The sequence below is a fragment of the Dicentrarchus labrax genome, unplaced genomic scaffold (genome assembly GCF_905237075.1).
Source record: "Dicentrarchus labrax unplaced genomic scaffold, dlabrax2021, whole genome shotgun sequence".
Classification (NCBI taxonomy): domain Eukaryota; kingdom Metazoa; phylum Chordata; class Actinopteri; family Moronidae; genus Dicentrarchus; species Dicentrarchus labrax.
The window spans coordinates 7,049,650-7,074,976 of NW_026136713.1; the positions used below are offsets into that span (position 1 = coordinate 7,049,650).

At 41.7% G+C, this 25,327-nt stretch overlaps 3 protein-coding genes and 1 long non-coding RNA gene across 12 annotated transcripts in view; 3 read left to right on the forward strand and 1 right to left on the reverse strand.

Moving 5' to 3' along the window:
* Positions 1–10,597, forward strand: part of dlg3 (discs, large homolog 3 (Drosophila)) — a 79,997-nt gene extending 69,400 nt beyond the window's left edge. For 4 of the 8 annotated variants that reach the window (XM_051421074.1, XM_051421080.1, XM_051421073.1 and 1 more), the window contains 10 exons: positions 1,010–1,124; positions 2,880–3,056; positions 3,159–3,234; positions 3,836–3,935; positions 5,468–5,509; positions 5,719–5,769; positions 5,874–6,235; positions 6,498–6,607; positions 6,698–6,789; positions 7,327–10,597. In XM_051421074.1, coding sequence (XP_051277034.1) covers positions 1,010–1,124; positions 2,880–3,056; positions 3,159–3,234; positions 3,836–3,935; positions 5,468–5,509; positions 5,719–5,769; positions 5,874–6,235; positions 6,498–6,607; positions 6,698–6,789; positions 7,327–7,433 — 1,232 coding nt within the window. In that variant the 3' untranslated portion in view covers positions 7,434–10,597. Of the gene's footprint in view, positions 1–1,009; positions 1,125–2,879; positions 3,057–3,158; positions 3,235–3,835; positions 3,936–4,602; positions 4,649–5,467; positions 5,510–5,718; positions 5,770–5,873; positions 6,236–6,497; positions 6,608–6,697; positions 6,790–7,326 lie in introns of all 8 variants that reach the window. The other 4 variants (XM_051421078.1, XM_051421081.1, XM_051421079.1 and 1 more) reach the window with 3 other exon arrangements.
* A 64-nt stretch (positions 10,598–10,661) lies between these two features.
* Positions 10,662–24,233, reverse strand: tex11 (testis expressed 11). 2 transcript variants are annotated; one of them, XM_051421071.1, is made up of 29 exons: positions 24,213–24,233; positions 19,989–20,101; positions 19,686–19,770; positions 19,438–19,517; positions 19,274–19,354; positions 19,069–19,188; positions 18,767–18,847; positions 18,556–18,641; positions 18,421–18,478; positions 18,235–18,330; positions 18,042–18,123; positions 17,630–17,708; positions 17,311–17,462; positions 17,097–17,182; positions 16,556–16,693; positions 16,291–16,393; positions 16,038–16,162; positions 14,635–14,720; positions 14,078–14,131; positions 13,935–13,975; positions 13,756–13,833; positions 13,524–13,594; positions 13,078–13,191; positions 12,783–12,855; positions 12,536–12,685; positions 12,312–12,420; positions 12,064–12,184; positions 11,270–11,437; positions 10,662–11,031 (listed from the first exon to the last, which is right to left on the reverse strand). In XM_051421071.1, the coding sequence occupies exons 1-29, from the start codon at positions 24,229–24,231 to the stop codon at positions 10,960–10,962; spliced, it is 2,721 nt and encodes a 906-aa protein (XP_051277031.1). In that variant the 5' UTR covers positions 24,232–24,233; the 3' UTR covers positions 10,662–10,959. The 2 variants fall into 2 exon arrangements, with proteins under 2 accessions (XP_051277031.1, XP_051277032.1); XM_051421072.1 differs by lacking the exon at positions 24,213–24,233 and having other exon boundaries at positions 19,985–20,049.
* On the forward strand, positions 11,422–16,044 carry LOC127375187 (uncharacterized). Its single transcript, XR_007887334.1, has 3 exons — positions 11,422–11,516; positions 14,624–14,794; positions 15,420–16,044. It is a non-coding gene; the product is annotated as an uncharacterized LOC127375187 (long non-coding RNA).
* A 222-nt stretch (positions 24,234–24,455) lies between the features above and the next one.
* The window catches only part of kdrl (kinase insert domain receptor like), a 44,481-nt gene continuing 43,609 nt past the window's right edge, over positions 24,456–25,327 (forward strand). Inside the window, exon 1 of the mRNA XM_051421070.1 lies at positions 24,456–25,036. Within this exon, the coding sequence (XP_051277030.1) occupies positions 24,973–25,036 (64 nt within the window). The 5' untranslated portion in view covers positions 24,456–24,972. The remainder of the gene's footprint in view (positions 25,037–25,327) is intronic.

Sequence of the window (25,327 nt, forward strand, 5' to 3'; positions counted from 1 at the left end):
TTGTTGTTCACGTTACAGGAAGTGTTGCCCGCTATGGATGATTAAGCTGTAAGGTAGGAGTCAACCCCTACAGGCATTGCATTAAAGGAGATATGTGGACTAAATGTCCGTGATATTCTCTTTCACTCATTCTTTTATAGGCCAATTATGATCAAGACACAGATAGGTTGTCATTCTAGCAATAGGGTACATTATCACTTGCCATTAACAATATGATCCTAGTTGTATACAGCTAAATTCCTGTGCAGTCCTGAAAACATTTAACTGTAATTACTTTTCTTTCGTAAGCTGTGTAAACATTTAGATATATGACAAAAGTAGGAGCTCACAGTGCTGCTTTTTTGTGCTCCGGACGCCTCCTTTGTGTGATCACATGAGCGACCTAGCCTTCTTGTTTTTCTAGGTGCATCTGCTGGTCTGTTTATCTATCCGTGTGCTGTGTGGTGCGGTGGCCTAGCTTGTTCCAGCAGCCTGGGCACACAGCACGCTGTGCACAGCAGGCTAATGAGAGCATTCTTAATGAGGAGGTCCAGGTGGATTCATATATCATCCCTGGGCTCCTGAGCGGCGACTGGATTTACACACCTATGACAAATGGTCATGCATTGGAAATTGTTGGAGGCCTTCCCTTTTTTTAACCACACTAAAGAGCCCATGTTGAACTTAATTAATCTGTATAATTAATTGCCTGACATGAGACATTACTGGATGTGTAAGGCAGATCTGTGATAAACCATCTGTTCCTGGGGTCATTAATCAGCCTAAGGATTCGCTGAACCTTTCCTCTATTCACTCCAGCTCACTGCAGCGCTAACTGAGACACAGAGATCTACAACGATTTTTTTAGTGAAACAGAGCAAGGTCCAACACTCTTTCAGCCCTTTATATGACAAGTTCAATACCACCTTAACCTTTTGCGTGTAACTTCAAAGCCCAAAGGCGGAGGATGTGCTCGAGGGACTATTTTTGGGGTAATGTTGACACAGTCTCTTTGTTTCTTCCGGTGCAGAGTACAGTCGCTTTGAGTCCAAGATCCACGACCTGAGGGAGCAGATGATGAACAGCAGCATGAGCTCAGGATCAGGCTCCCTGCGCACCAGTGAGAAACGCTCCCTCTACGTCAGGTAAAGCTGGAGAACACACACTCGTAGACAGTCATGCTTGTACTCACAACATCAAATTCTATGATCTGTTGTCAAAATAGCCACTCTTGCATAATAAACCTCTACCTGTCTGTAGGGGAGAATAAAGCCAGAAAGCACATGTTGTCAAAATCAGCCACACTGTCGGAGAACAGCAGCATGACATAGGTTGTATAGATGATATGATAAAACATGATGCATCACACTGAGCTATTGGTAGGGTAGCATTTAATTTAGGGCATTGAGTTGATACTATTCATCACCATCAAAAAGCTGATGGGCAGGCATTCCCTGTCGCTGTTTTGATGCCACATATGACATTGACTCTACTTTGTGTAACATAGATTGACAGTGGGGCTTGTTGATGTGACCTGTGTTATGACATTTCGGGCCGCTTGCCAAACTGGTTGGAGGCTCATTTAGGAATTAAAACAGGTGGCATCCTTCTGCTCACATAAATGCAGCGAGTCACGAAGGACTCACAGGGGTCAAGGTGAAAGGACTGTGATGTAACTGCATAGTCCAAGTGCTTCACCATGTTTCTACTGAAGCACTAATGCGCTTCACTTAAGCTAAATCAATCTAGTAATGTAGCTATTGGGGTTAGGTTCAGTTCAAGTTAAGGTTAAGTTCAATAGTAACGGACCTTACTCGGATATATCAGAAGTATGCAGATGTTGCCTCATTGGTGGTCCGCTATAGAAAGAGGAGTGTTAAGCAGTCTGACTCATGCCTCTCTTATAGACCGGCTCCTATGAGACATGTAGAGCCTAGCCTGCTCCTGTGCGGGTGACTAAGCCCACAGTTATGTTGGAAAAGCTGTCTAGTTAGCCGGCTGATGCAGGAGCCGCCATGTCCTCCCAGCCCAGCCTCAGGAATGTGGAGGCGTTAAGCCTCTAAGGTGTTCTCAAAAAAAAGAAACAGTGTCACATGTGGTCACATTCTCTCTGAAACGCTTTGTAAGTATGTAAAGGTGCAATAACATAACATGGTTAAGGATCGGAATTTGACGTATCAAGCTTTGTTAAAAGTACACTTGTTTTCCTGTAAAGCACATTAGCAGATAAGCTTCCCCTAGATTGCATCATGACAGTTTCAGCAGTATCAGCCGCGGTTTCATTTGGCGGAAGTACATCAGAAAAAAAAACTTTAACCGGAGGAGAAAATGTATATATACTGGCCATAAAATGGCAGCCATACACTTTATGGCCTGTAGATATAGACTTGTAGGTCAAGCTAAGTTTTAACCTGTAAAGCAGGTATGAATACTTGCAGAATGGCAGTGGGCTTACCTGTCTGGCAAGATTGTGACGCACTCAGAAAGACAATAAACAGTATATGTTTGTGGTGGAAAGTATGTGGCAACAACAGTTACAGATGTATGAATGGCATGCTTCAATATTCATGTTTTGGGAAGATGATGTGACATTCTTTTCCACATTATGTCTGTACAGTTACATAAACACTTGCTATTTCAATACAACACTAGAATGCAGTGGCTGACATGTCTGAATGTATAAAAGGTGACTTTCACTTGACATTGTCATTAAAGGTTCACAGCCCATATGCAAGCAATGTGAAATATTAGAAAAAGTTACAGACCAATAATGTAATGCAGGGCATTCAGAGCTGCCAAGTGCGGACACAATAATTTGATCTTGATGCATGTGGAATTTCTACTCACACAATCAAAATAAAAGGAAGGAAGGAGAGTAACCAAAGTCTCTGTTTTTGTAGAGCTTTGTTTGACTATGATCGAACGAGGGACAGCTGCCTTCCCAGCCAAGGCCTGAGCTTCTCTTACGGGGATATCCTCCATGTCATAAATGCTTCTGACGACGAGTGGTGGCAGGCGAGGCTGGTCACGCCACATGGAGAGAGCGAGCAGATTGGGGTCATTCCGAGCAAGAAAAGGTACGCTCACTCTTCATTTGTGGTGCACTAATGCCAGACAAAGCTAATGTGACTACTGCCATTCATGCCTAGCCTAAACTTTTTTTTTTTTTCCTCACGCAGAGTGGAGAAGAAGGAGCGGGCCAGGTTAAAAACAGTCAAGTTCCACGCCAGGACAGGCATGATTGAGTCTAACAGGGTAAGTGTAGTGGGCCAGCTGCTCCCTGCCCTGGTGCCAGAGAGGCTGTCTTCCGAGCTGCTGCTTGGCTCCAAGGGAGATGGCCTACTTCCCCCCTGAGTGTGGGAAAGAGACCAGCACCTGCTCGCTGGAGCGAGCACAAAAAGTGCTCGTATTACTGTATAGATTACACAGAAGCTCCGTAGAGATGAGGGGTCTCTATAACCTCCACAGCTCGTGCACAGTTCGATATTAAGGAATGTGCACTTACAAAATGTCTGCACATTTGTCAGAGGCTGATCCTGTCAGATGTAATTTGCAGAAGTATAAATCAGATGTAATGTGGTTTCTGTATCATCTATAATGCAAGCAGATTCAATTGAATGAAAATGGTACATGTTTAAGTTGGTAAACAGAAGCCTGTTTCCTTCACATTGATATGCCATTCATTTCCACCCATTACCTGCTTCTCATTTTCATTATTTGACGTGTATTGTTTTGTTTACATTTCATTTGTTTTTGTGCATGGGTGTTGAGTACTTTCATTGAAACCCATTCTGTTTTTGTTTTCACCCTCTCATTGCCCCCTCCCCCCCCTTCTCACCCACACATCGACAAGCAGCCAGTCAAAGTAAAGCGCAAAAAAAGCTTCAACCTCTCACGCAAGTTCCCGTTTTACAAGAGCAAGGAGAATATTGTGCAGGAATTGGTGGAGTCTGAACGTGAGTACCAGCTGTGTGATCAAGGGGGGTGTTTTTTTTCCGTCCTTTCCCCTTCATGCTTCAGTTCTTTCTCTCAACTTTCATCTTTCCGCTCACCTCAAGGGATGGTGTGTGTGATGGCACCACTCTCATCCCTTTCTCACTGTCCCAGAGAGATGCCCCACATGTGGAGCTGGCATCAGGCTGAAGATGTGGGGTTCTCTCTGGTGTGTCTGTGCATCTGTCTATGGGCTCCTGGAGGAGTGTCTAGCTGTGTGGTGCTGTCAGCTGTGTGTGTGTGTGCGCGTGTGTGTGCAAGTTCTTGGCTGCATTAACACATAGGCCGTCTAACACTGTGATGCTACTCCTTGTATAAGTCCTGATCAATTCTCCAGTCAGTCACTGACCCACAACAAGAAGAATCTCATTAACTGGACTCAAGCTTTAACACTTAACAGGTCAAAATCCCATTTTAATGGGATTGGGCTTGTGTAATTGAAAGGCCGTGGCTTACTATGAACAAAGTGGGGCTCAGGCTTAATGAGTACAGCACAGCGCCATGTGTCAGTGGGCCTGGCAAGCACTACACAGCACTCCTCTTCCTCTCTGCCCCAACTCTCACTAACCTCTTCTTCTTCCTGTCTGCTCTCTTCTCTTGGTTTCTGCTCTCACCTGTCGGGACATCTAGGACTTCCCAGGGTTAAGCGATGACTTTTATGGATCAAAGAGTTTGAGTAAGTGTGTGGTTGTACTGTGTCAAGCAGCTGTCCCCTGAGCTCAGAGAAAAATGCTTTGTCACTGCAGACCCAGCTGGGAGTGCTAAACCACACACATTTAGAGTGACACACACACACACACACACACACACACACACACACACACACACACACACACACAGACCTATGTGCGTGCTCACACACAACACACACAAGCACACACGCGTACTCATATTTACAGTACATATAAAATATGCATTCCCAAGGGAGGTTGAGTAAGCGTTACACTTATTCTGAATGTCTCATGGGGTCTTTACAATAAATGTTTAGCAGAGTTTTGTCAGATAAGGTCACACAGAGCTGGCATATATCTTGTCACCAGAGCAGGCCTGGTTGGAAACACTTTTTCCCTCCAGTTCCCCTGAGTCAGCCAGCTCCTGTCTCCCTCCTGTGGACGGCGTAACGCCTATATGTTTTCTTTGTCTTTTCCCTGATATGAGATCCGCTGCCACAGGCACAGATCTCGCAATAGGAAACATTGGTGAGGGAATTGTGGGTCATTTGGGATATTGTCACAGGAAACACTTAATTTCCTATTGCTTGTACCTAAAACCACTTCCCTAATATTGAGAGAGCATGGCTGCAGCACCAAGCAAGACTTCTGCTTTCTGTATCCCCTTTTTCTTAATGGCCTAGATGTTGAGAAGCAGAGTGCTCCTTTTTTTTTCTGTTGAGGCAGGTGAAAAATCCTTTTCACCCCTAAAAAGAGAATTTATTTGAATTTAACTGCGGCTTGCTGTGAGATTATTTGCAACTCGCTCTCTTGTGCCTTTGCAGAATGCCTGACATCCAACACAAGTGACAGTGAAAGCAGTTCGAGTGAGTCACCTTAATTTCTCCTGGTCTTTCTGTTTTGTTTTACACTGCCCACATAGATGAATAATATGGTAGATGCCATTAAATTAACTTGTGAAATGACATCTGTAAATTAATATTCCTCTGGGTGTTTCATCAGCCATCACGATTTTATCATATTTCTTCAAGTGAGATTAAAAATATCTGATGACTTCTGTTTTGTGTTATTACAGAGGGACAGGAGGACACCATTCTTTCCTACGAGCCAGTCATTCGACAGGAAAGTAAGTGAATCGCTTCTCCACTATTCAAATATAAAGCATTAGTCAGTCTATGGATTGTATGTTTCTACATGTGTCCTCACCTGCCCTTTTCCTCTCCATTGCAGTCCACTACACAAGGCCTGTGATCATATTGGGTCCAATGAAGGACAGAGTAAATGATGACCTCATCTCTGAGTTTCCCCACAAGTTTGGCTCCTGTGTACCCCGTGAGTTCACAGCAACAAACAGTTCCAGACAGTCAACCAAACATAACGGCAGTGACAAAAATAAACTTGTTCCATTCCCCTCTCCAGATACGACTCGTCCAAGGCGAGAGAACGAGATGGACGGCCAGGACTACCACTTTGTGGGCTCGCGGGAGCAAATGGAGAAAGACATTCAGGATAATAAATTCATTGAGGCTGGCCAGTTTAACGAGAACCTCTATGGGACGAGCATCTTGTCTGTCAGAACTGTGGCTGAGAGGGTAGGCGCAGAGACTTGTGTTTCTCTGTGGGATCGGGTTACCAGCTTTGTGTATTTGGGGTATAATCAGAGGCATGTTAGGTTTGCTGCTGAATTGGAAAGCAGAAATTAGTAGTTAATGTTCCACCAGCTTCCAAAGATTGTTAGTTTGCAGTAGTCATTTTTGCAGCATTACAAGAACCACAATCAATCCTTCATGAATCTGTGGCCTACTTAACAAGTCTATAGTATTTTTAACAAGACTTATCTCTACCTGCCAACAGGGGAAACACTGCATTCTGGATGTGTCTGGGAATGCCATAAAACGACTGCAGCAAGCACAACTTTATCCGATTGCCATCTTTATTAAACCAAAATCCATTGAAGCTCTAATGTAAGTTTGAGCTTGTTGGCATACTGTAGTTAACATATCAGGGAATGTGAGCGCGTCTGTGATACTAACTGCAACCTCTGTTCGTTTCAGGGAGATGAATAAGAGGCAGACGTACGAGCAGGCCAATAAAGTCTTTGACAAGGCAGTTAAGCTGGAGCAAGACTTTGGAGAGTATTTCACAGGTTGGTCTCACTGCCCTTTTTGCTTTGGGTCAGCGATTTAAATATCTGTAGTTCCAATTCAGGCTGTAGCTGATGATTTATTTTAAATTATACATTCACGTCAGTTATTTTCTTGATGAATTGTTTGGTTAATAATAATCCAAAACCCATATAAATTCAGTGTACTACTGTGCATCTATTACATGGGACAAAGAAACGCAGCAAAACCTCCCAACAGAGCTGTTGGAACCAAATATTTGGCACTTCTGCTTGAAGTCAATCAGCAAGCTGATTAATTGACTAATCTCTTTAGTTTTCATTTAAATGTTTACTATATGAAATGCCAAAAGAAGGGACAAATCACAATTTCAGCGAGCCCAAGGTAATGTCTTCAAATGTGTTTGTTTGGAAGCAGCATATTTATTTATATTTTTCCTTGATTTAACAACTAAAATTATTATCAGAAATGTTGAAGATGAATTATCTTTTGACCTATTGTTTCAACTGAAGCTCCTACGCAACCAACAAATCTATCTGCCTCTGCATTTGTGTCTCCAGCTATTGTACAGGGTGACTCACTAGAGGAGATCTACAACAAAATCAAGCTAATCATTGAGGAGCAGTCTGGTCCTTACATCTGGATCCCCTCCTCAGAGAAGCTCTGAGCTCCCTGCCGTCCCTCTGCATCGGTGCAGAGCTCCCCTCCTGCCTCCCAGAGACCCCACCCAAGCCCAAATAGCCCCCCTCCTCACCTCCTTTTTGCAGATATGTTTCATATCAAGTTTTAGTGTCATCATTATGTTACTCTCTAAATGAAAAAGAAGTCTTATCACCATTACTGTGACTGTGCACACCCCTGCATGAGTTTCTCAACAAATCCATTCAAGACTGGAAATGCCATTCCAAAGGAATTTGTCAAATGAAAACAAAAGGGAAAAGGAATAAATCCTTTTTGTGAACTGGGACTGACTGAAGATCAGAATGTTTTACAGAAATATGGAGAGAGGAGTTGGGCTTCAAAAAGAAGTTGCAGGGAAACAGAGACAAATCATACCAAGTTGGAACACTTTGTAAATGTTCATCAAAATCACATTTAAAAAGACACGCAAGATGAGAAGTGAAGACCAATTAAGGTTTTTTTGTTTTGTTTTGTTTTCTAAAAAAGACTGGATAAAATCGAGCCCTGCTGATGGTACTGTTCAAGGAGTCATCTCTCTTGTTTATAATGACTGAGGAAATTAGTGGAGCCTACAAACTGGTGATCTATTTATCACAAACCAGCTTGCTGTTTGGTCGTCTGCCAGTTGTCTGTGCTGCAGCTGATAAAGACATCTCGGGAGGCAGATCAAGAGGAAGAAATGCGTTGTGAATCTCTACATTTATATTATGAAATCACAAGATAAATGATAAAATCCCACTGAGATTTTACTACATATTAAAAACTACACATTTTACACTTCACTAGAATTGTCAATTTGGAGGGCTGTTAGATTTCATTTTAGGTTTTTTTTTTTCTTTCTTTCTTTGTGGGATTTTTTGCTTGTGGTTTTTAGCTGCTCTGTGTAAAGGAACGGGGGTAGAGAAGTGTAACTGGGCTCTCTGCAAAACACCAAACTGCCTTACATCAAATACAAATTCTGTTTTGTGACTACCTGTTGTCTGTTAGGGAGGCTGCACACAATTGACAAGGAAAAAGAGAGGAAACATTCTCACCTTTTCCTTACTTTCTTGTGTCCTCCAACTGCCAGGGGGCCTGACTTGAGTGCAATAGTTAAAACAAAGTCTCACCTCTGCAATAGATAAATCAAAGTCTCACCTCTGTGGGCGCCTTTTTCTCCCCTGCATTTTCAACCTCGCTTCCTGTGTAATTAAAAAATTTGGCCATTGGGTTACAATTTGGACAGCCAGAGCCTCCTTACTCACGTTGAGCAGCAGACCACCCTATTACACTCTCTGCCTTCCAAGAGGATTCTCTTCTGATTGAATGGTCACATGGTACTGTCCTATCTGCCGCCATGACGGTGGCCTTAAAACGGGTAGAACAAGACAATAATTGTATTGGATGTCCTAACAATTAAAGAGTCAATATAACCTGTTTTGAATTGTCCACCTGTCCCCCTACCAAAAATAACACTAAAGTTGGGTTTGATTAAACCTATATGCTTTGTGTATCTATAAACGTATGAATTCTTAATGAATCTGTCGTCGGCAGGTGATGAACCACTGTGTTGAGCTCTTAGTGTGTCTGGGGTGAGCTAGACCAGCTCAGGAATCTTAACGTACAGATACCATTTCCCCCTCCGCGACAGAGAAAAGCTCCATGTTTGGGCAATGACACGGAGAGTTCATAGCTGTGAAATGTGAACGATCAAGTACTAACAGTACTGTTGCTTAGTTAAAGGCGTTTTCAACTAAACTGTGTAATCAGGCTGTATTATGTGTCTTCTATTTTCTTGAGGCGGGGAGCTCGTTCAAGGCCATCGGTGTGGTAACCTTTTTGAGTTGGCGGTATGGCATCACCAGGATTGAAATGACCTGCTCCACCCTCCCATACAGATCTTGGCACGGTATCTTAACGTGTGCATGCGAGAGAGCACGTCTGAAGGAGTACTGTGGCCCCCTGATCGTGAACGTTCTCGCTTTCCTCCTGAGCTTTTTTACGAGTGCGAAGGAACTCTTTTTTTTTTTCTTTTTCGTTTTTTCTTCTCAGAGAGCCAGACCCAACAGGAAGTGGTAACCTAGACCTCTGGGGTCCCCTGCTCTCTCCCACCCACAGAGCACCTGTACCTGCAGGCATTTTCTGAACAGGTGTGCCCACCTGCCAGGCACCACTGCTAAACCAGCTGTCATTACCTGTGTCAAAACCAGAGTTCAGGGAATAACCGAAGGGAACAGAGCCATTTATAAACTGCTTGCAGACTGTTTCAAAGGGTGTGGTAGCTGTACAATGTAAATAAGCCCCCAGCAGATCCCCCTCACCTGTGCTTCATGCATGTGTGAATCAAAACTGGGACAAACATGTTTTATAGACCACAAATGTCAGGTAAGTAAAGTTTGAGCTACTCTTGAGATATAATTTCCATACAAATGTGCTGTATTGTTGGTATTTCTCTTCAAATGCCTATTGGAAAAACTTAACTAGTCAGTTGGGAATTCAATTCCCTCAAGTAGGGCCTGTCTACATGTAATTTCTTGTGGAACGTGTCTGGGTGTATAGATTTTAAAAAATATATTGTAAAATAATTCAAAAGAGATGCAGGCAGAAACCTACACAATATCACAGAAACCAGGAGCATTGATCAATACATCATTAGAAGTTTAGAATTGGTCCTCACTGGTGTTTAGTTGAAATACAGCTGACTGTTAACAATGTGTGTGGTATTCATACCTCAGTCAGCCATGTCAAAGCCCAAAGAACTTGATTTCATTTTACTCTTTCCATTGAGGTTGTGGTATATAACGAGATGGAATCTGAATGCCTCTGTGTGTGTATAATTGATGAGGGTCTTTGTTCTGATGAGAGAAATGATGACATATATGCTTTTATTTTTTGGGTGGGGGGGTCAGGGTTCTTGTTTGTACTTTTGGGTGATGATGTTTATGTTATAGCACATCTGTGCAGTAAGTGCTTGCAAACATGAACCCTTTGATTGTACAGTAGTTTCCTTCCTGTCACTGCAGGTGGTACAGCCTATCAGGACACTTGGCCTCATGGTCTTCCCTGTCCTAGTCATGAGGGAACACAGTCCTGCAACTTTTGTTTGGGTTTTATTTTGGGACTTGACAAGAGTTTATTTGTTTGAAAATAAAATATGTGACTCAGTTATGATTTTGATGTGCTTGTTATTCTGCTTAAAGTGAATCAGTGGATTTAAAAATTATAAAGATTTTCTTTTTTTTAAAAGATTAGTTGTTGTTTATTGACAGAGTAGAGAAATACAGGAAACATGGGAGCGGAAGTGAAGCTAACATTCCAGTCTGAAATCAAAGCAGAAACAAATGGTGGTATGCATTTTAACCGCGACTGTGGTTACCCCACATTTGTACAGATTTAAGGCAAAAATGTATCAAACTGGAACATCTGACAAACATTTTAACACAACATTAATACTGGTAACATTTAACTGCAACAAACTGAGTCAAAGTTCACCCTCAGAACAGGCAGTAAACAGCTGGCCTGTCCCAGTTTGGTTATTCTTCCATGACGAGGTTCTTCTTGGCTTTGTCCAACCTGTCGAGGATTTCACTGTAGAGTCCTGACATCTGTGGGTACAAAAGAAACAACTGTGTAACTTCAAATGGTATTGGCTATCAAAGGACTACAGTAATGATTTTATACTTAATTCAAAATCTGTGTTTCTTGGACCAAAGCCTTTTTTTTTTTTTTTTTTTTTTTTTAGGTTTGCTCATCTAGCAGGAGGATTCAAGCTCCATCGTGCTCCACTGCAACAACCGCGTCATTCTGTTTCGTCCCCCGCCTTCCTCTCTGCCAGATCTCTACCTGTGTCTCGTAGCTCTCCTGCAGGGATCCCAGGTGGCGGATGAAGCTCATGGCAAGCCCACACCACTTCTCAGCCTCGGGGTACTGGGCCAGGCTGTACAGCAGTATCCCTGTGTTCCAAGCACGAGTCAGCAACCACAGGGTCTCCATTTCTGGGAAGTCGTCCGGCTACACAGAAGAGCAGGAAGATGTTCAAAAGGCCATTTAGCGGAGAGGCCACTTGGGTGACTCAATTGAGCCAAGTGATGTAAGTGAAGTATGGAAGGAAATCTGTGTTTTTACTGGGTTAATCCTGTGAGTAACTTTCATCCAATCCTGTTCTACTGTATGTTAACCTTTACTAATGCTTAGCAGTCTTAAACAGACCGTAAACAAACTCAAAGGTCTATCATTTCTAAAGTTTTATTCGTTATTTTATCTTGGGCTTTCACTTTGATCCAAAGAATTCCACAGCTTTCGAGTAATAACTCAATATGAAAGGGGAAATATGCTCTGCCTCTAAAGCAGTGTAATGTCTCAATAATTTGATGCCTCTTTCAGAGCTGCAGCTCACCGGCAGTGTGGTGACTTGTACAGCACATTAACATTCAAATTGGCAGGAAGGGGGTGGTGAATGGAAGCATCTGCTAATTGAAGTGCGGCTGAAAGCCCATTGATAAAAAGAGGCTTCTAGAACAGCAGGCAGGCATGGAGTGGAAGAGAGGGGGTTAATTATATAGCAGGGGAGAAGTTCTGTTGGAGGGAACAGGAGGTGGGAGCCAAAGGATGGCGGTGTGTGATTGGTGCTGACTCACTGCGGCTGCGATGATGGACAGGGCCTCTTCGTAGTAGTCCCACACCTCCTCGAGCACATGGGCCTCCACCTCTGATACGCCACTTGGGAGGGACAGCTTGATCAGGCTATGAACACACTTGCTGAAACACAGGGACACAAAACAGTCACACAACCAGAAACCCTTTCATCCTAATAAGCACTTTGTAGGAATGGATCATTAATGAAATGTCAAGGGTATTTTCATGCAGAGTGTGATGATGGGTATGCCTGCAGCGCGCCAGGTCAGCCTGTGGTTGTTTCTTGTGCAGAGAGAGAGCAACCCTCAAGGCCTTCTTACACAGCAGAGGGAAGTGGGCTGGAGGCTCCATGGCTAAGGCTACGTATAGAAACAAAGAAAGATCCCAGCATACTGCAAATATTTGAACGTATCTGCTTCTTTAGGCATGTCAGCAGAGATAAGACTAACAATACAGCAAGGGTTTTTTTTCTACCTGCAATGGTTTCTAGCACCTTGGTTTCAACATTTTCAAGCTCCAACACAGACTCCATTACTGTCTCAACTTTGGGGTCATTTAGCTTAGCACGAGCCTCAAATTCATAGAGCAGCAGCAGTGTGTCTGTTGGGTCCATTGGGAAGTTTCCTGTAAGCACATGTAGAGAATACATTTCTTTAGATCCATTTTGATTCATGTGAAGAGTGTAAATGAACATGGTTGCTACTCTGAATGCTTAAGGTACCTGATGCTTTCAGGGTTTTCCAGACCTCCCAACAGATCTGAATGTGCTCCAGAGCCTGAGTGAGCTCCTCAGTCTGTAAATCAAACAGAAACACAAAACCTGCATTATGGAGTCATCATTGCCACCTAGTGTTCACTTCCTCTTCAAAGGCAGAGGGATTAAAATGAAACACCTACGCCAGCACCAATAATGTGTTTAGTCACCTCTCTTCTCCACTGGTCTTGGTAAATTTCCATCCATGTGGATGGAGAGCGTGCTAAATGTAGGAGATGGGCAGAGGGAGTGGGTGGCACACCTGGGCAGAGAGAGGAGACTTCCTGCAGAGCTCCAAAGAGGCAGCAGCAGCCATGAGCAGACATGTCTTCTGGCCCATAAGCAGTGTGCGATCAGGAGGGCACAGCTGGGAGAGCTACGGGTTCATGCACACACATATATGACAAAGGAAAGGCATGTGTGATAGTGTAGCATTTCTTAAATACTACAATCAATTTTTGATTGCAATAAAACAAGTATGAGCACAAGACCAAGTCAAATGAAAATGTGAGCCAGGTATTCTGGTAAATGTGAGGTCAGAGGACAGATCAGGATGGGATCACTGGGGGTCACTGCGATTTTTTATCTTAAAGTGATACGTTTATCTTTATAAAGCAATGTTAAATCCCTGTTCAGGTGTTATTGATCTACACCCACGTACTGTAGATATTGATTAATTCCCCTGACAAAGCTAATAAAGGCACTTGCCTGGTAGGAAAGCACAAAGAAATCCCTCATTCTGTCAGGGCTGCTCTCGCACTGCAGAGCCGAGTTCCAAGCTGTAACAAAGACACACACACACACACACACACACACACACACACACACACACACACACACACACACAGACAGACAAAATGAAGGTGCTGCAAGATATAAAAGTGATACTGTAGCGTACCATGTCTGATTGAAGTGACAATAAGAAAAAGTGTCGTATTACCAATCTTCCTGAACCAGTTAGCTTCCTCTGTGCGCTGCTCAACAGTCATGCGAGACTGGTGTGAGACTTTCTGCAGAGCTGCAGTGATGACAAACGAAACATCAGTGGGTTATTTTGCACAGCGGATACTGTAGTTTCTTCCCATAATGCAATTTAACCGCTGTTGCACATGTACTCACCCATTTTTAGATATGGCAGCAGGACATCCAGATTCACATTCCTGCATGTAGCGATGTAAGGTAGTAAATGTAAATCTGTGTTTTCATGTTATTAAAAGCAGCATCAATGATACTATTTATCGGGTACTTCCCCTTTCCCTCACCTCTTCTCATCACACGATTCTTCTATTGTGGAAAGCACAAGTCGAACCAAACACCTACAAAAAGATGAATGGAGAAACTGGTGTTGACCTCCTTTATTTCACCTACTAACTGTATTATACAGAGACACACTTTCAGTGGAGAAGCAAGGGAATATAGGTCAGTGGATCATAGAGGTGTATGGAAAACTAACAGACTCGCTACAATTTCTCAGCACATAAGCCATTTCTAATAAATGTCACTTTATGTGTGAAACTCTACCATCATGTTTTGTTTACACGGCCTCAACACATGAACACTGAATGCTTCAAAATAAAGTAATTTAAAAATTGGTATCTGAAATACAGTAAGTAAGAAAAAAAACCTGAAAAAGCATCACATTGATCACTGCAATGTCCCTTACAGCCATGTCTATTATGCTTTATGAAGGAGAGGGACTTAGTTGTGTGAGGTTCTCAAATAAATGCAGCTTTCATATAAGATGTATCTTAACACAATAGATGTAAATGGTGTATTTTGGTATTCAACTCTTCATTTGTATATTCCAGTTGTCACAGACCTGAGAGCAGTCAGAACCTGAGCGTCATCTTTGGAGTTTTCACACAAACTCTCCAGCGCCTTCATGGCCGTTTCCTGCTGTTCATTCTGTCACAGAGGAACAAACATCCTCATCAGTGTAAATACCACCACCCACCGGTCATATTCATCTCAATCACACGGTATACTAAAGATAGGGTTCCCACACATTTTCTATTTATAAAAATAATTTTCTAGTCCTTACCCTCACGAATTGTTAATAGCTAGTTGCTGTCCAGTATGTTTGATGATAGAAGCTTAGGACAGTGGTTCTCAGCCTGGGGTTTGTGGACCTGCAGGGGTATTTGAGGGGGTTCCAGGGGGTCCCCAGAAAATTGGGAATATTTTAATTTCACTATTATTTCACTGATTAAAAATTAACCCATTGAGAGAAAGGTTTCACACTCTTCACTGTTAATCTGCCAATCTACAGTGTAGACAGTTATTGAATCACTAAATCTTATCAAACTGAGATCCCTGAGACTACATCTACATCAATAATGGGTCTGTGGCCTGATGTGTATCAATTTGAGGGTCCCTGACACAAAAAAGGTTGAGAACCACTAGGTAAGGTATGTCCACTATGTTTTTATACCTTACAAAGGTAATAATAGTAGGTGGAAAAGCAGTACGAACTTTGATATGTAAGCCGAACATCAATGTTTGTAGACTTGTTTATATGTTTATGTTCAATAGGCCTGGGGAGGTGGTCGACAGTAATGTAACCCAATGACATGACCAAACATCTGCTATCACACTACCCCCCAGGTCCTCTGCACAGGCGCCCTCACCAACCAGGATGACTGCAGTGACAAGGACGTGATCTCTCACCGGCTTCCCACCCGCAAACTGTGCCAACTGGTAAACTGTTACAGGTCCAGTGTGTAACATTTCGGTGGATCTATTGTCCGAAATGGAATATAATATCCACGGGTATGTTTTTATTAGTGTATAATAACCTGAATATAGGAATCATTGTGTTTTTGTTGAGCCATGAGCCGTTTTTATCTACAGACGGAGCGGGTCCTCTTCTACTGTGTCCGCCCTGTTGAACTGCCATGTTTCTACAGTAACCCAGCATGGACCAACTAAACACGCCTTTCACGGCAAACACAGCTTCTCCTTGTTTTTCAGTTTGTTGCAATCAGCAACTTCACCGCTACATGCCACTAAATCCTACATACTGATCCTTTAAATTTTCTGTTCAAGCTGCAAGTACCACTGTTGAGAACTAAACCCACGTTTTTTAACCCCATAACATCATAACAATACCATAAAGGTGGGAAATGTGACCATAGCGGACCAAACTAATTATTTTCCCATATATTCCACACATTCTACAACTGGTGTGCAGAACTGAGTCATCTGTCCTGTGATGCGTCCTACCTCCAAAGCAATCTGAGCAGCCAGACGGAGAAGATTGGAAGCAGCATTCTCAGATACCAGCAGTCTGTCCTCATTGGCCACAGGACTCTTGGACAGAAGTCCCATCGCATTCACTGCTTCTGCAGCTGGTGCAAATAAACAGCCTCATTACCGCAAAGAATATGCTGAAAATGCAGCTGTAATGAAATTGCAACACTCTTACCGTGCATGCTTTTACTGTATAAAAATCACACAACTAATGTCTTTAAGATACCTTTCGCCACATTCTTCTCCAGCACTGCAATCTTGTAAACGCTGAACTGAGTGAAAATGCTGTCAGGATCACATCTCTCTGCTTCTTTAATTGCTTCTTTGGCCTGATAAGCACACGTTTTTTTTTATATACATGCAAAAATATGTTAAACACATAAACTGTAAAAGTATGGCAGAAGGACTTGCCATTGTGGCCGGTGAGTTTTGAAACACACCACCACCACTGGGATTTCCCTCACTTGCTGTTGTGGCTCAAGTTGTCTCACCTTTTCCAGTTGCTGAAGCTGTAGGAAACAGGAAGCTCTGTTCCTCTGCAGTTTGGCTAAGTTGGGCTCCATTTGACCTGCCTTAAAGAAACTCAGGGAGTAGTTATACCACTGAAGAGCCTCAGAATAGTTCCCAGCCTGGGTAGAAATGGAGATCATTAAGTTAGCCTTTATTTATCCATGTGAACAATTAAACCTCTGAATTCTACCTATCCTAACAATTAGTGGGCAGCCACAATGCAGGGATCAGTAATTGTAGTAGAATACCACTAGTTCTGAGGCCTGTACCTTGTTCAAAAGCAGTGTAGGATTATTCCTGCCAAGTCTGTTTTGGGGTTTTAAAGAAACCATAGCACCCAAAACAACCCCACATAAACACAGAGCGAACATGCACAGACAACGTAGATAGGAGGGGCAACAGCGGCCTACCAGCCTTCTTGCTGTGAGGCAACAGTGCTGATTTCATGCTGCTAAATACTTGTGTATATGGACAATAAAATATCTTGTGTATTAAGGATAAACAAAGTTGTGTTTGGTATACCTCAAAGTGTTTGGACGCTTTATCCCACAGCATGACATGGAGACTTGTGAGGGCCTGTGGAGTCAGCTGTTTTCCTGTATAGTGGCCTGTGTGGGTGTGAAAATGGTAATACAATACAGAGGCACATCTACAGCGCATTACCAGCATTACTATAAGATTCATAATGCCATTTTAATAACTACTTATCCTGGAATGGAATTTGACAGTAAAGTACCGGTGATGATATCCTCTATCTTCTGTTTGCTCAACAGCTCCTTGCCTCTCTGCAGCAGTAGCTCAATGTGCAAGACAAGAGCAGTTCCCAGGTCAGGGGACGACTCAAAGTGCTGACACACACGTTTCAAATACTCAAATGCCAGCACTTCTCTGGGCAAATCAAAACAGACATGATTCAGAGTTGAATAGTATGCGTCTGGGCATTCCTTTAAAGAAAATGTGTATATGTGCACAGGTTCGTTTTAAGCTATGTGTGTGTGTTTATTTATACAAAGAGCCAAGTGGAAGTGCAAGTAAAAAGATGCTGAACTTTTTACCTCTCTTCAGACATGAGTAGTTTCACTGTGCTCAGACACACTTCGAGAGAAACCTTAGCTTCCAGCGTCTCATTAAGACCTGAAAACACATTTTTATGATCTGCTTTAAAATGTGCATTTAACTCTGTCACCCACAGACACACAGTAACACTATGGAGGGGGCCAGTCGACTGGACACCTAACCTGACTAGGGAGTTATTACTGTAAACACCTCAATGAGCAATTAAATTCATCAGCAGACATTTCTGTGTATTTACTAATCTAATTAATCCCTAGTATCTTCAGTGAATCAAACTAGCAACATTTCATTCTTGGATCTTCGTCTCCAACCTCTCAGCTACTGACATCCCACTGCTGCCTATGTTAATGAAGCTCTGTATAAATAATTGAATGAGGTCGGATAATGACTAACCTGCTTTGATATGATCGTCAGACGCCCCACATCTCAGAAGTATTCTGATTTTTAAGTACAACCCAGAGGCGCTCACACATTCCTGTCAAATTGCACAGTGCCATTAGGTACAGAGCATCTGAGCATTTTTTGCGCGTGCATGTTTCAAAATGCTTACATAAATTACAATGTGAAAATAATTTCTCGATCCCACCTTGTTGGCTAAGTTGATAGCATTAAGAGCCTTCTCCTGAAACGTCTGACAATCCCACTCTACATAAACAGTGGCGAGGAGCCTCAAAACCTTGGCCTATTGTAAGGGAAATTGAAGAAAAAAACAATTACTAGTTGTGCCCATTGCTTGTATTAAACAATGTATTGCACTGGACAATTTTCTTACCTGGACTCCAGATCCAGGGGCGTGTTTCACATTCATTTTTCCAATGTCATAACTTTGACTGAAAAGGAAGGAGTACACATTTACTACTGCATTATTTCTCAGCACTTTCTTGTAGTAATTAAATATTTTACTTACCTCAACCAAAATGCACTGTCCTCAAACTTTCTCACATTGTAAGTGTCTATTCCAAAGTTGTAGCACATAAGGGAGAGGTACGCAGTCTGCATTAACAAAAATATATTCACAGTTAACATCCCCCACACTTTCAATAGCAATATGTACAGTAAATGTGAAGAAAACAATATATTATGTTGTTACAATGAAAACAGAGGGATATTTGTTTTACATCTTTTGGTAGCCGCAGCAGCATGTCTTTACAACGTTGCATATAGGTCACAGCCTCGTGGTTATTCCCTTGACTTAGGGCCTGCAGAAAAGAGACTTGAACTCATTAAATGTCAGCAAACAATATAATTCCCCATTAGCACAAGATGAGATTTACCCCTCTCATTGTTTCTCAGTTCACATTTTAGCTGTCTCACACTTCACACTGCAAGTCTGTCAGAATAGCACTTCCTCAGCTGCCAAATATCACAAGAACAAATATTCACATTGAAGGTGTTGAACATCACATGCGCCACAGCTCACCGATTCTGCCTGGTATGACAATATTCGAAGCAGATCCTTCTCTACATCCCCCTTGGATGAAGTGGTGTCAGCTGTTCCGTCACCTCTGGACGTTAGTTGGCTATAGAGGGTTTCCAGGCTCTAGGGATATTGTATGTGGAATAATTTGTGAAGACACAATATTCCTGTTTACTCTCTCAGTGTGAGTGTTAATTTGTTTCTTCACCTTGACAGCAAGCCTTAAGAAGTTATCTGCCATCTGGGGATTTTTGCAGTCCAGCCAGGTTCTCCCTGTTTTGCTGGCCATCTGTAAAGATTAGACACTTATAAACAGACCTAGTCCTCCTGAAACATAGAGCACTCACAGAAGGTGCTGACAGTATTGCTTACCAGGATTTGCTTGCGGATGGCGCCCTCTGTTGGATTCTCAGGCTCACAGCAGTAGAGCAGACTGCACGCAACATGACGCACTGTGAGGATGGTGAGAACATGTGAATGTGACGTAACACAACTGTGACTACCCCCTGCTTGCAATCCCTAAGTTGTGTCAACATTTTAGAAAATGTGTCTGAGTATTTTCAAATATCACACTCATCAGTAAAATTACAAGGTAATTAATACTGCAATTAGAAGTGTACCTTTGGCTTTCTGATTTTCACTGAGAGTCGTGCCCACATTCTTAGTAATGGCCCAGTTCCACAGCTGAATGGCACACTCCTCAAGCTGTAATATGAGTAAGAAAAAGAAATATGCATGCACCTTATAAATTCTGGCCACATAAAGGTGACATAAATGTTATATTAGAAAAAACAACCTTTAACTTATCACTTGATAAATAGACCTGATCTCAGTAACAGTACTAAACTTGTTGCCGTTACATATTGGTAGGTACTGCATTACAAGATTGTTTTTGGAGTTTGAATTCACACACATGTACCTACTTGTGGATCTGGTATTTTGGGGATATGCTCTGGGCCAGAGACTTCAGAGAAGAGTTTTTCTACCAGCTCATCATAGTCTGTTGGTTGTTTCTGCAGCAGGTTATCTGTGAGACCTGTGTATGAATGTTTACAGACACACCATCTTCACCAGTGATCAGTGGTACATGGTATAGCATATATCACAGTATAGTTTTAACAACTGAAACCTTAATTTCACCATAGGAGACAGAAGGGGAAAAATGTTAGCTCATCACTGACTTCTTCTTGCATTCACAAATTAAGCAAGAGTAAAAGAAGCCCATAATATTGTCATCAACAACAAAAAGCACCATCCTACAAAATATTGGTGGAGCAACAGTTAGGTCAAGTAGGAAGTTTTCTTGAAATAAGTCCAAAGTTTTACCAAAAAAAGTTTGTGTCGCAAAAGCCGATTTCACTCCTAATGTATGTCTTGTGGCAATTTAAAAAATCCTTTTTGATATATTGTTGTAGCCCTGGGCTTTACAAATTAAAAATACATATTAATCCGTAAAGGATGACGATTCATGTTATTATTTAGTCTATTAATTCAGTCTTAGATCATCATCTCTTCAAAAGTTGGAAAGCTGTGACCTTCAGCGGTGAAAATAAAACGTGATCAGCTTTGTTCTCTCCATTATATGACAGCTGTGTTCATCTGAAGCTGTAAGAGATGCGTATGAATTTATAGTAAAATTATCTTGTGCGCACAACATAAACAATATTTCCTTTTGTTGACTTTTGGGGCTTTAGCTAAGTTTCTCTCCAATTTTGAATTGCTTTCACACAGTGTTACTTTATTGCTCTCTCATTGGGTCAAGTCAACTTCAATGTCACTTTCTGGAGTTAAAAAAGAAAGTTGTCAGCTCGCTATAACAACGTTCATTCTACTGTACACTGGTTTATTTATTTTGGTCACAATTCAGCTCAGGTGAATCTGAATCAGAAGAGGTCACAGCAGAGGTTAACGTTAGCATAAACAAGCTAACCTAGCTAGTTAGCCTCAGCTAATGGCATTATGAGAGGACGGCTCTGTGCTAGCTAGCTGTTAGCCACCGAGCTAGGTTGGAAGTTTAGCTAACTTTAGTACAACTGAAATTTGTAGGAAAAACGGTGTTAAACCAATACTTGAATAACAAATAGGTCTCGTAGTTAGTCAAGTGAACGGGATATTTACTCACATTTCACAGTAGAAACAAACTGCTCCATATTTTTAGGTTTCACCGCTGAGATTAGCTCTCAGGCTAACTAGCTGTTAGCTGTTAGCTCTTCTTATTTGATTGACAGATGCTACAAATGCCCGCGAAGTTTGTTCCGGAGGGGAAGAGCTTGAAGGTAGCAACACTATATACGTTTGATTAAGTTAGTGCCTTCATCGTTTAATTGTTCAGAGACTGTTTAATATTGTTCCACTGTCCTGTTACTGTTAGCTCAGCTAGCCCTGAGTCATATTGACATAACGTTATGTTAGCTGACTAGATCTGATCCCTCCATCGTGTAGGCATATTTCACATAGGACTGTAAAAAAAATAAAAGTAATAAACTAACAAAATGCTATATTTATAAGCACTTGTCAGTAAAGTGTAACAATAACTAACGTTAATACTGTAAATGGTGCTGACCTACTGAAAGCAGCTTGCTTCAACCCTTATAAATGTAATGTTAGTATTAATATATAATTATAACATTAAAAGATCCCTGCAACAAGAGACAGATTATACACAGGACATTTTCACTTGGTTGTGGGTGCAGTGCACACTGTTCGTACCTGCTGTTATGGTTATAGTTCACCCACAGACTGTAAATCAAACAGTGCCACTTTTAACTGTATTAGTCACACTTTTGTGTTACTGGTAGAACAAGTCAGAAGAAACAAAATATCTGATTCTGACACATAAACACTGACATATTTTACTGTTTTCGAGATACTGAAGTGAAGCTAATCTCACCTTTAATATATTTGATGCAGGGCCAAACAAACAGAAACTGAAGGCCTAAGTTTTCATTTATTATACAACATCTCTGACAGGAATATATAGGATTTAGGCACTGCAGCCTAAACTTTTGGACACCAATACCCTGTTTTTATTCAGTCATTACATGTCCGATTACCAAAAGTAACCAGATAGTTTGGTCAACATGACTAAACCTGAGACCCACTTTTAAAACAACTGAGTGATCAGAGCAGACATTCACTTTTACTCTATTAAGAGAGAGTTCAGTGGTACTTTAAACGTGGCAGCTGGTTTTGCTGATTTTGTACATTTAATTTCCAAATATTTACTTATTATTGGATTAAATTTGGAATTGATACATATTACCTTTTTACACATTGTCAATTTGTGTTGTTACTTTTGTTCTTGATCCAACAATGGGGATATCAGACCATGAAATACTTAGTAAGAATCTTCTATAGAGAACCCAGATCTTGAACCGTGTGCCACCTTCTTGCGTGTCAAATTTGATGCATGATTGGTTTCCAGAAATGTAAGTCTTCCAAATTGTCGATGACCCTGTCTTGAAAAACAACTATTGATATTTTTGCTGTCATATGACAGATGGGTTTGTTAATATTGTGGACTATAACTCCTTTTTTGGCCACCAACATTTACTCCATAGGATTATATTCCTTGCTTCCAAAGCTGCAGAATGAATGGGGTCTGGAGACTGTGGCTTTGTTTCCACTCACGACTGACTACAGTCATTTGATCAACAGGGCAGGCAGTCAGACCCCCTCCACTCCTCTGCTGAAGAAAGACTTTATTTCTGCTGGTTCATTTACCCAAGAAGACTTTGCGGTAGGGGCAAAAGGAAGAGTGCATGCTGCGTGTGTAGAACCAGTTAGTCCCTCGTAGTGTGTTTTGAACTCCAGGTTCTAAAAAAAACCACTTTAAATCCACCCCTCTCAGCTAGAAACTTCCAGCAATTGTTCATCAGGAGACTTATCTGCTGCCCTCTTGGCCCAACAAGAATGTCTCCTTTACTGAAGACATGAATGTGAACACAGGCTAAGAAAATCGTTGTAGTAAACAAGGCAAACCTCACTTTAGTGAGCTGCTGCCTTTCTTCTCATTTCAAAATCAGTGAGTCACCATTCAGACTTGATCAGACAAGACTTGTAGCCATTTTCTTAAGACTAATATTTCAGTCTCCTCACTATTATGCTATGTTGTTAATTCCTGAAAGATTTAAAATGAGAAGGCTGAACCTATTGGTGCTTCAGCACAATTTGGTGAGAATCCACAGTCTCATTAATGTCTGGAAACAATGTAAACCAACAGCCTATAATGTGCCCTTATTGGAATAAACCATGCAGAAGAGAGCAAACTTTTGGTGTCTACTCTTTCTAGATGCCCAAATATGGATATCACTTTGTCATTTCCTTGAGTGATTTCATGAAAACATACAATTAAACTTCACTGTAAACAGTGAGCTAAAACACTGATAGCGTGTATGAAATATCTGAATTCTTGAGCAGGACTGTCCCAGAGTGCCAGAAAGCAGAAAAAGTCTATGTTATAAACTGTTTCCCATGTTCTCATGCGCCACTGTTTTCCTGCGACAGGGATGGAAGAGCGATGCACATTTCATCACCAGCGCTGTCCCTCACCCAGGACGCATCACTCAAGATCCAGTCCCCAAGGTGGTGGCGGTTCAGTCCTGACGAGGGCGGAAAGGTGAGGGCAGGATGTTCTTATTTACAATGCCTGCTACTGTGACCTGCAGCAGCGTAATTGTTGTAGTGATAAAAGAAAACAGTCTGCAGCACATCCACACACTGCAGGGTACTGCTGGACAAAAGAGGATTATTTACACTGATATAAAAAGCAGTGTATCCTGTTTCTGGAGTTAAAAATAAACCCAGCAAATATTTATTCTAAACACTTGGCAGATAGATTTGATCTGATGTCACAATGATTGTTTACATTTTAGTCCTTTTCCTCCAGATAACTACTGTAACCTTTAACCTCAGTTACACAGTAGTTTGATTTTATCAAAGGCAGTGTTAAACGCAAAGGTCGGTCTAATGATCTACATCATAATTTAACTTAAAACAGTGCTCTGACCCTTGATCAGCAAGGTGATATTGATTAATCAGACCTATCAGACCACACCAAGATTGAAATGCTGTGAATCATTGAGGGTTTTTTCAGTTTCTTTAGGAGTGGAACTTATATAATAAATAAATATATTTGCTGTACTTACTTCTTTTGTATATTTTCATGTTCGGTGGTGTTACTAACACATTCCTGTACCATTAGCTACCAACACGGTGATTGGTCTGCAGGATTAGATCTGATTAATCATTATTTCTCATAAGTGATCTCTTCCTCAGTAGCCTGAAGGAGAGTCCCCCCCCCCACCACCAAAAAAAAAGTGACGTTGCGTCCTTCCTCCTTGTCTCCATAAAACGTGCCTCACGTTTGGACCGTACAGAGGAGACGAAAGGGAGGAGAAATTGTCCAAGGCGCGCACGAGAGGCAGGAGCTGATTGACCTTGCTTTTTTGTGCGCTATACCAGACACCAGTTCGACATTGATATACCACTCACTAAACTTTTATTTTTCCACCATCCATTAAATTTTAATACACCTAACTTTTTCGTGGTGTTTTTTTTTTTTCCGTTCGAGAGCACCTGCCCCGAGGATACAGCGGTGCATCCGTCTCCTCATTGCGGGGATCGGGAGTTGGACTATCCAGCTGTGCAGGAGAGCTCCCCTGCGAAACGCGTCATGGGATACAGGAGAGCCACTGCAGCTTTCTGCATGTACACCTGAGGGCTTTTTTTGTGGATTTAAAGCACATTTTTCTTTAAAAACAAAAAAGAAAGAAAGAGAAAGACTTTAGAATAAGATTTACTCGCTTCAAAGGAGAAACTTGTTGTCAGTCAACCGGAATTATAAGCCTCTTGCAGGGACTCCTTATTTCTAACACACGGTTTGGATCTCGGTGAAGAGTTGGCAGCATGGTCTCATCCGACTGCTTCAAATGGGTCGTTGTCATCTTGTGTTGTTCATCACTCACAAATGGTAAGAAATCAGTCATGCTTGTTCAGATTAGTTATTTACGCGCAGTGGAGTTTTATGGATGAAAGAACAGCATTTTAACATCGCACATTTTAAATGTTTGATTCGTTTCAATGAATGGTTGAATGGATATTGATTTTACAGACATTTGATTTGATGAAGTGTTATTGGAAGGAGAAATACACAGAGTGGCTCCCCCTCATTTGTCTTAATAATAATCGTATTATATTTAATTGAGCTGTAACCGAGAGTTGATGTTGTTTTTTGGCTAATTTTTTTTTTATCCTAGCTTTT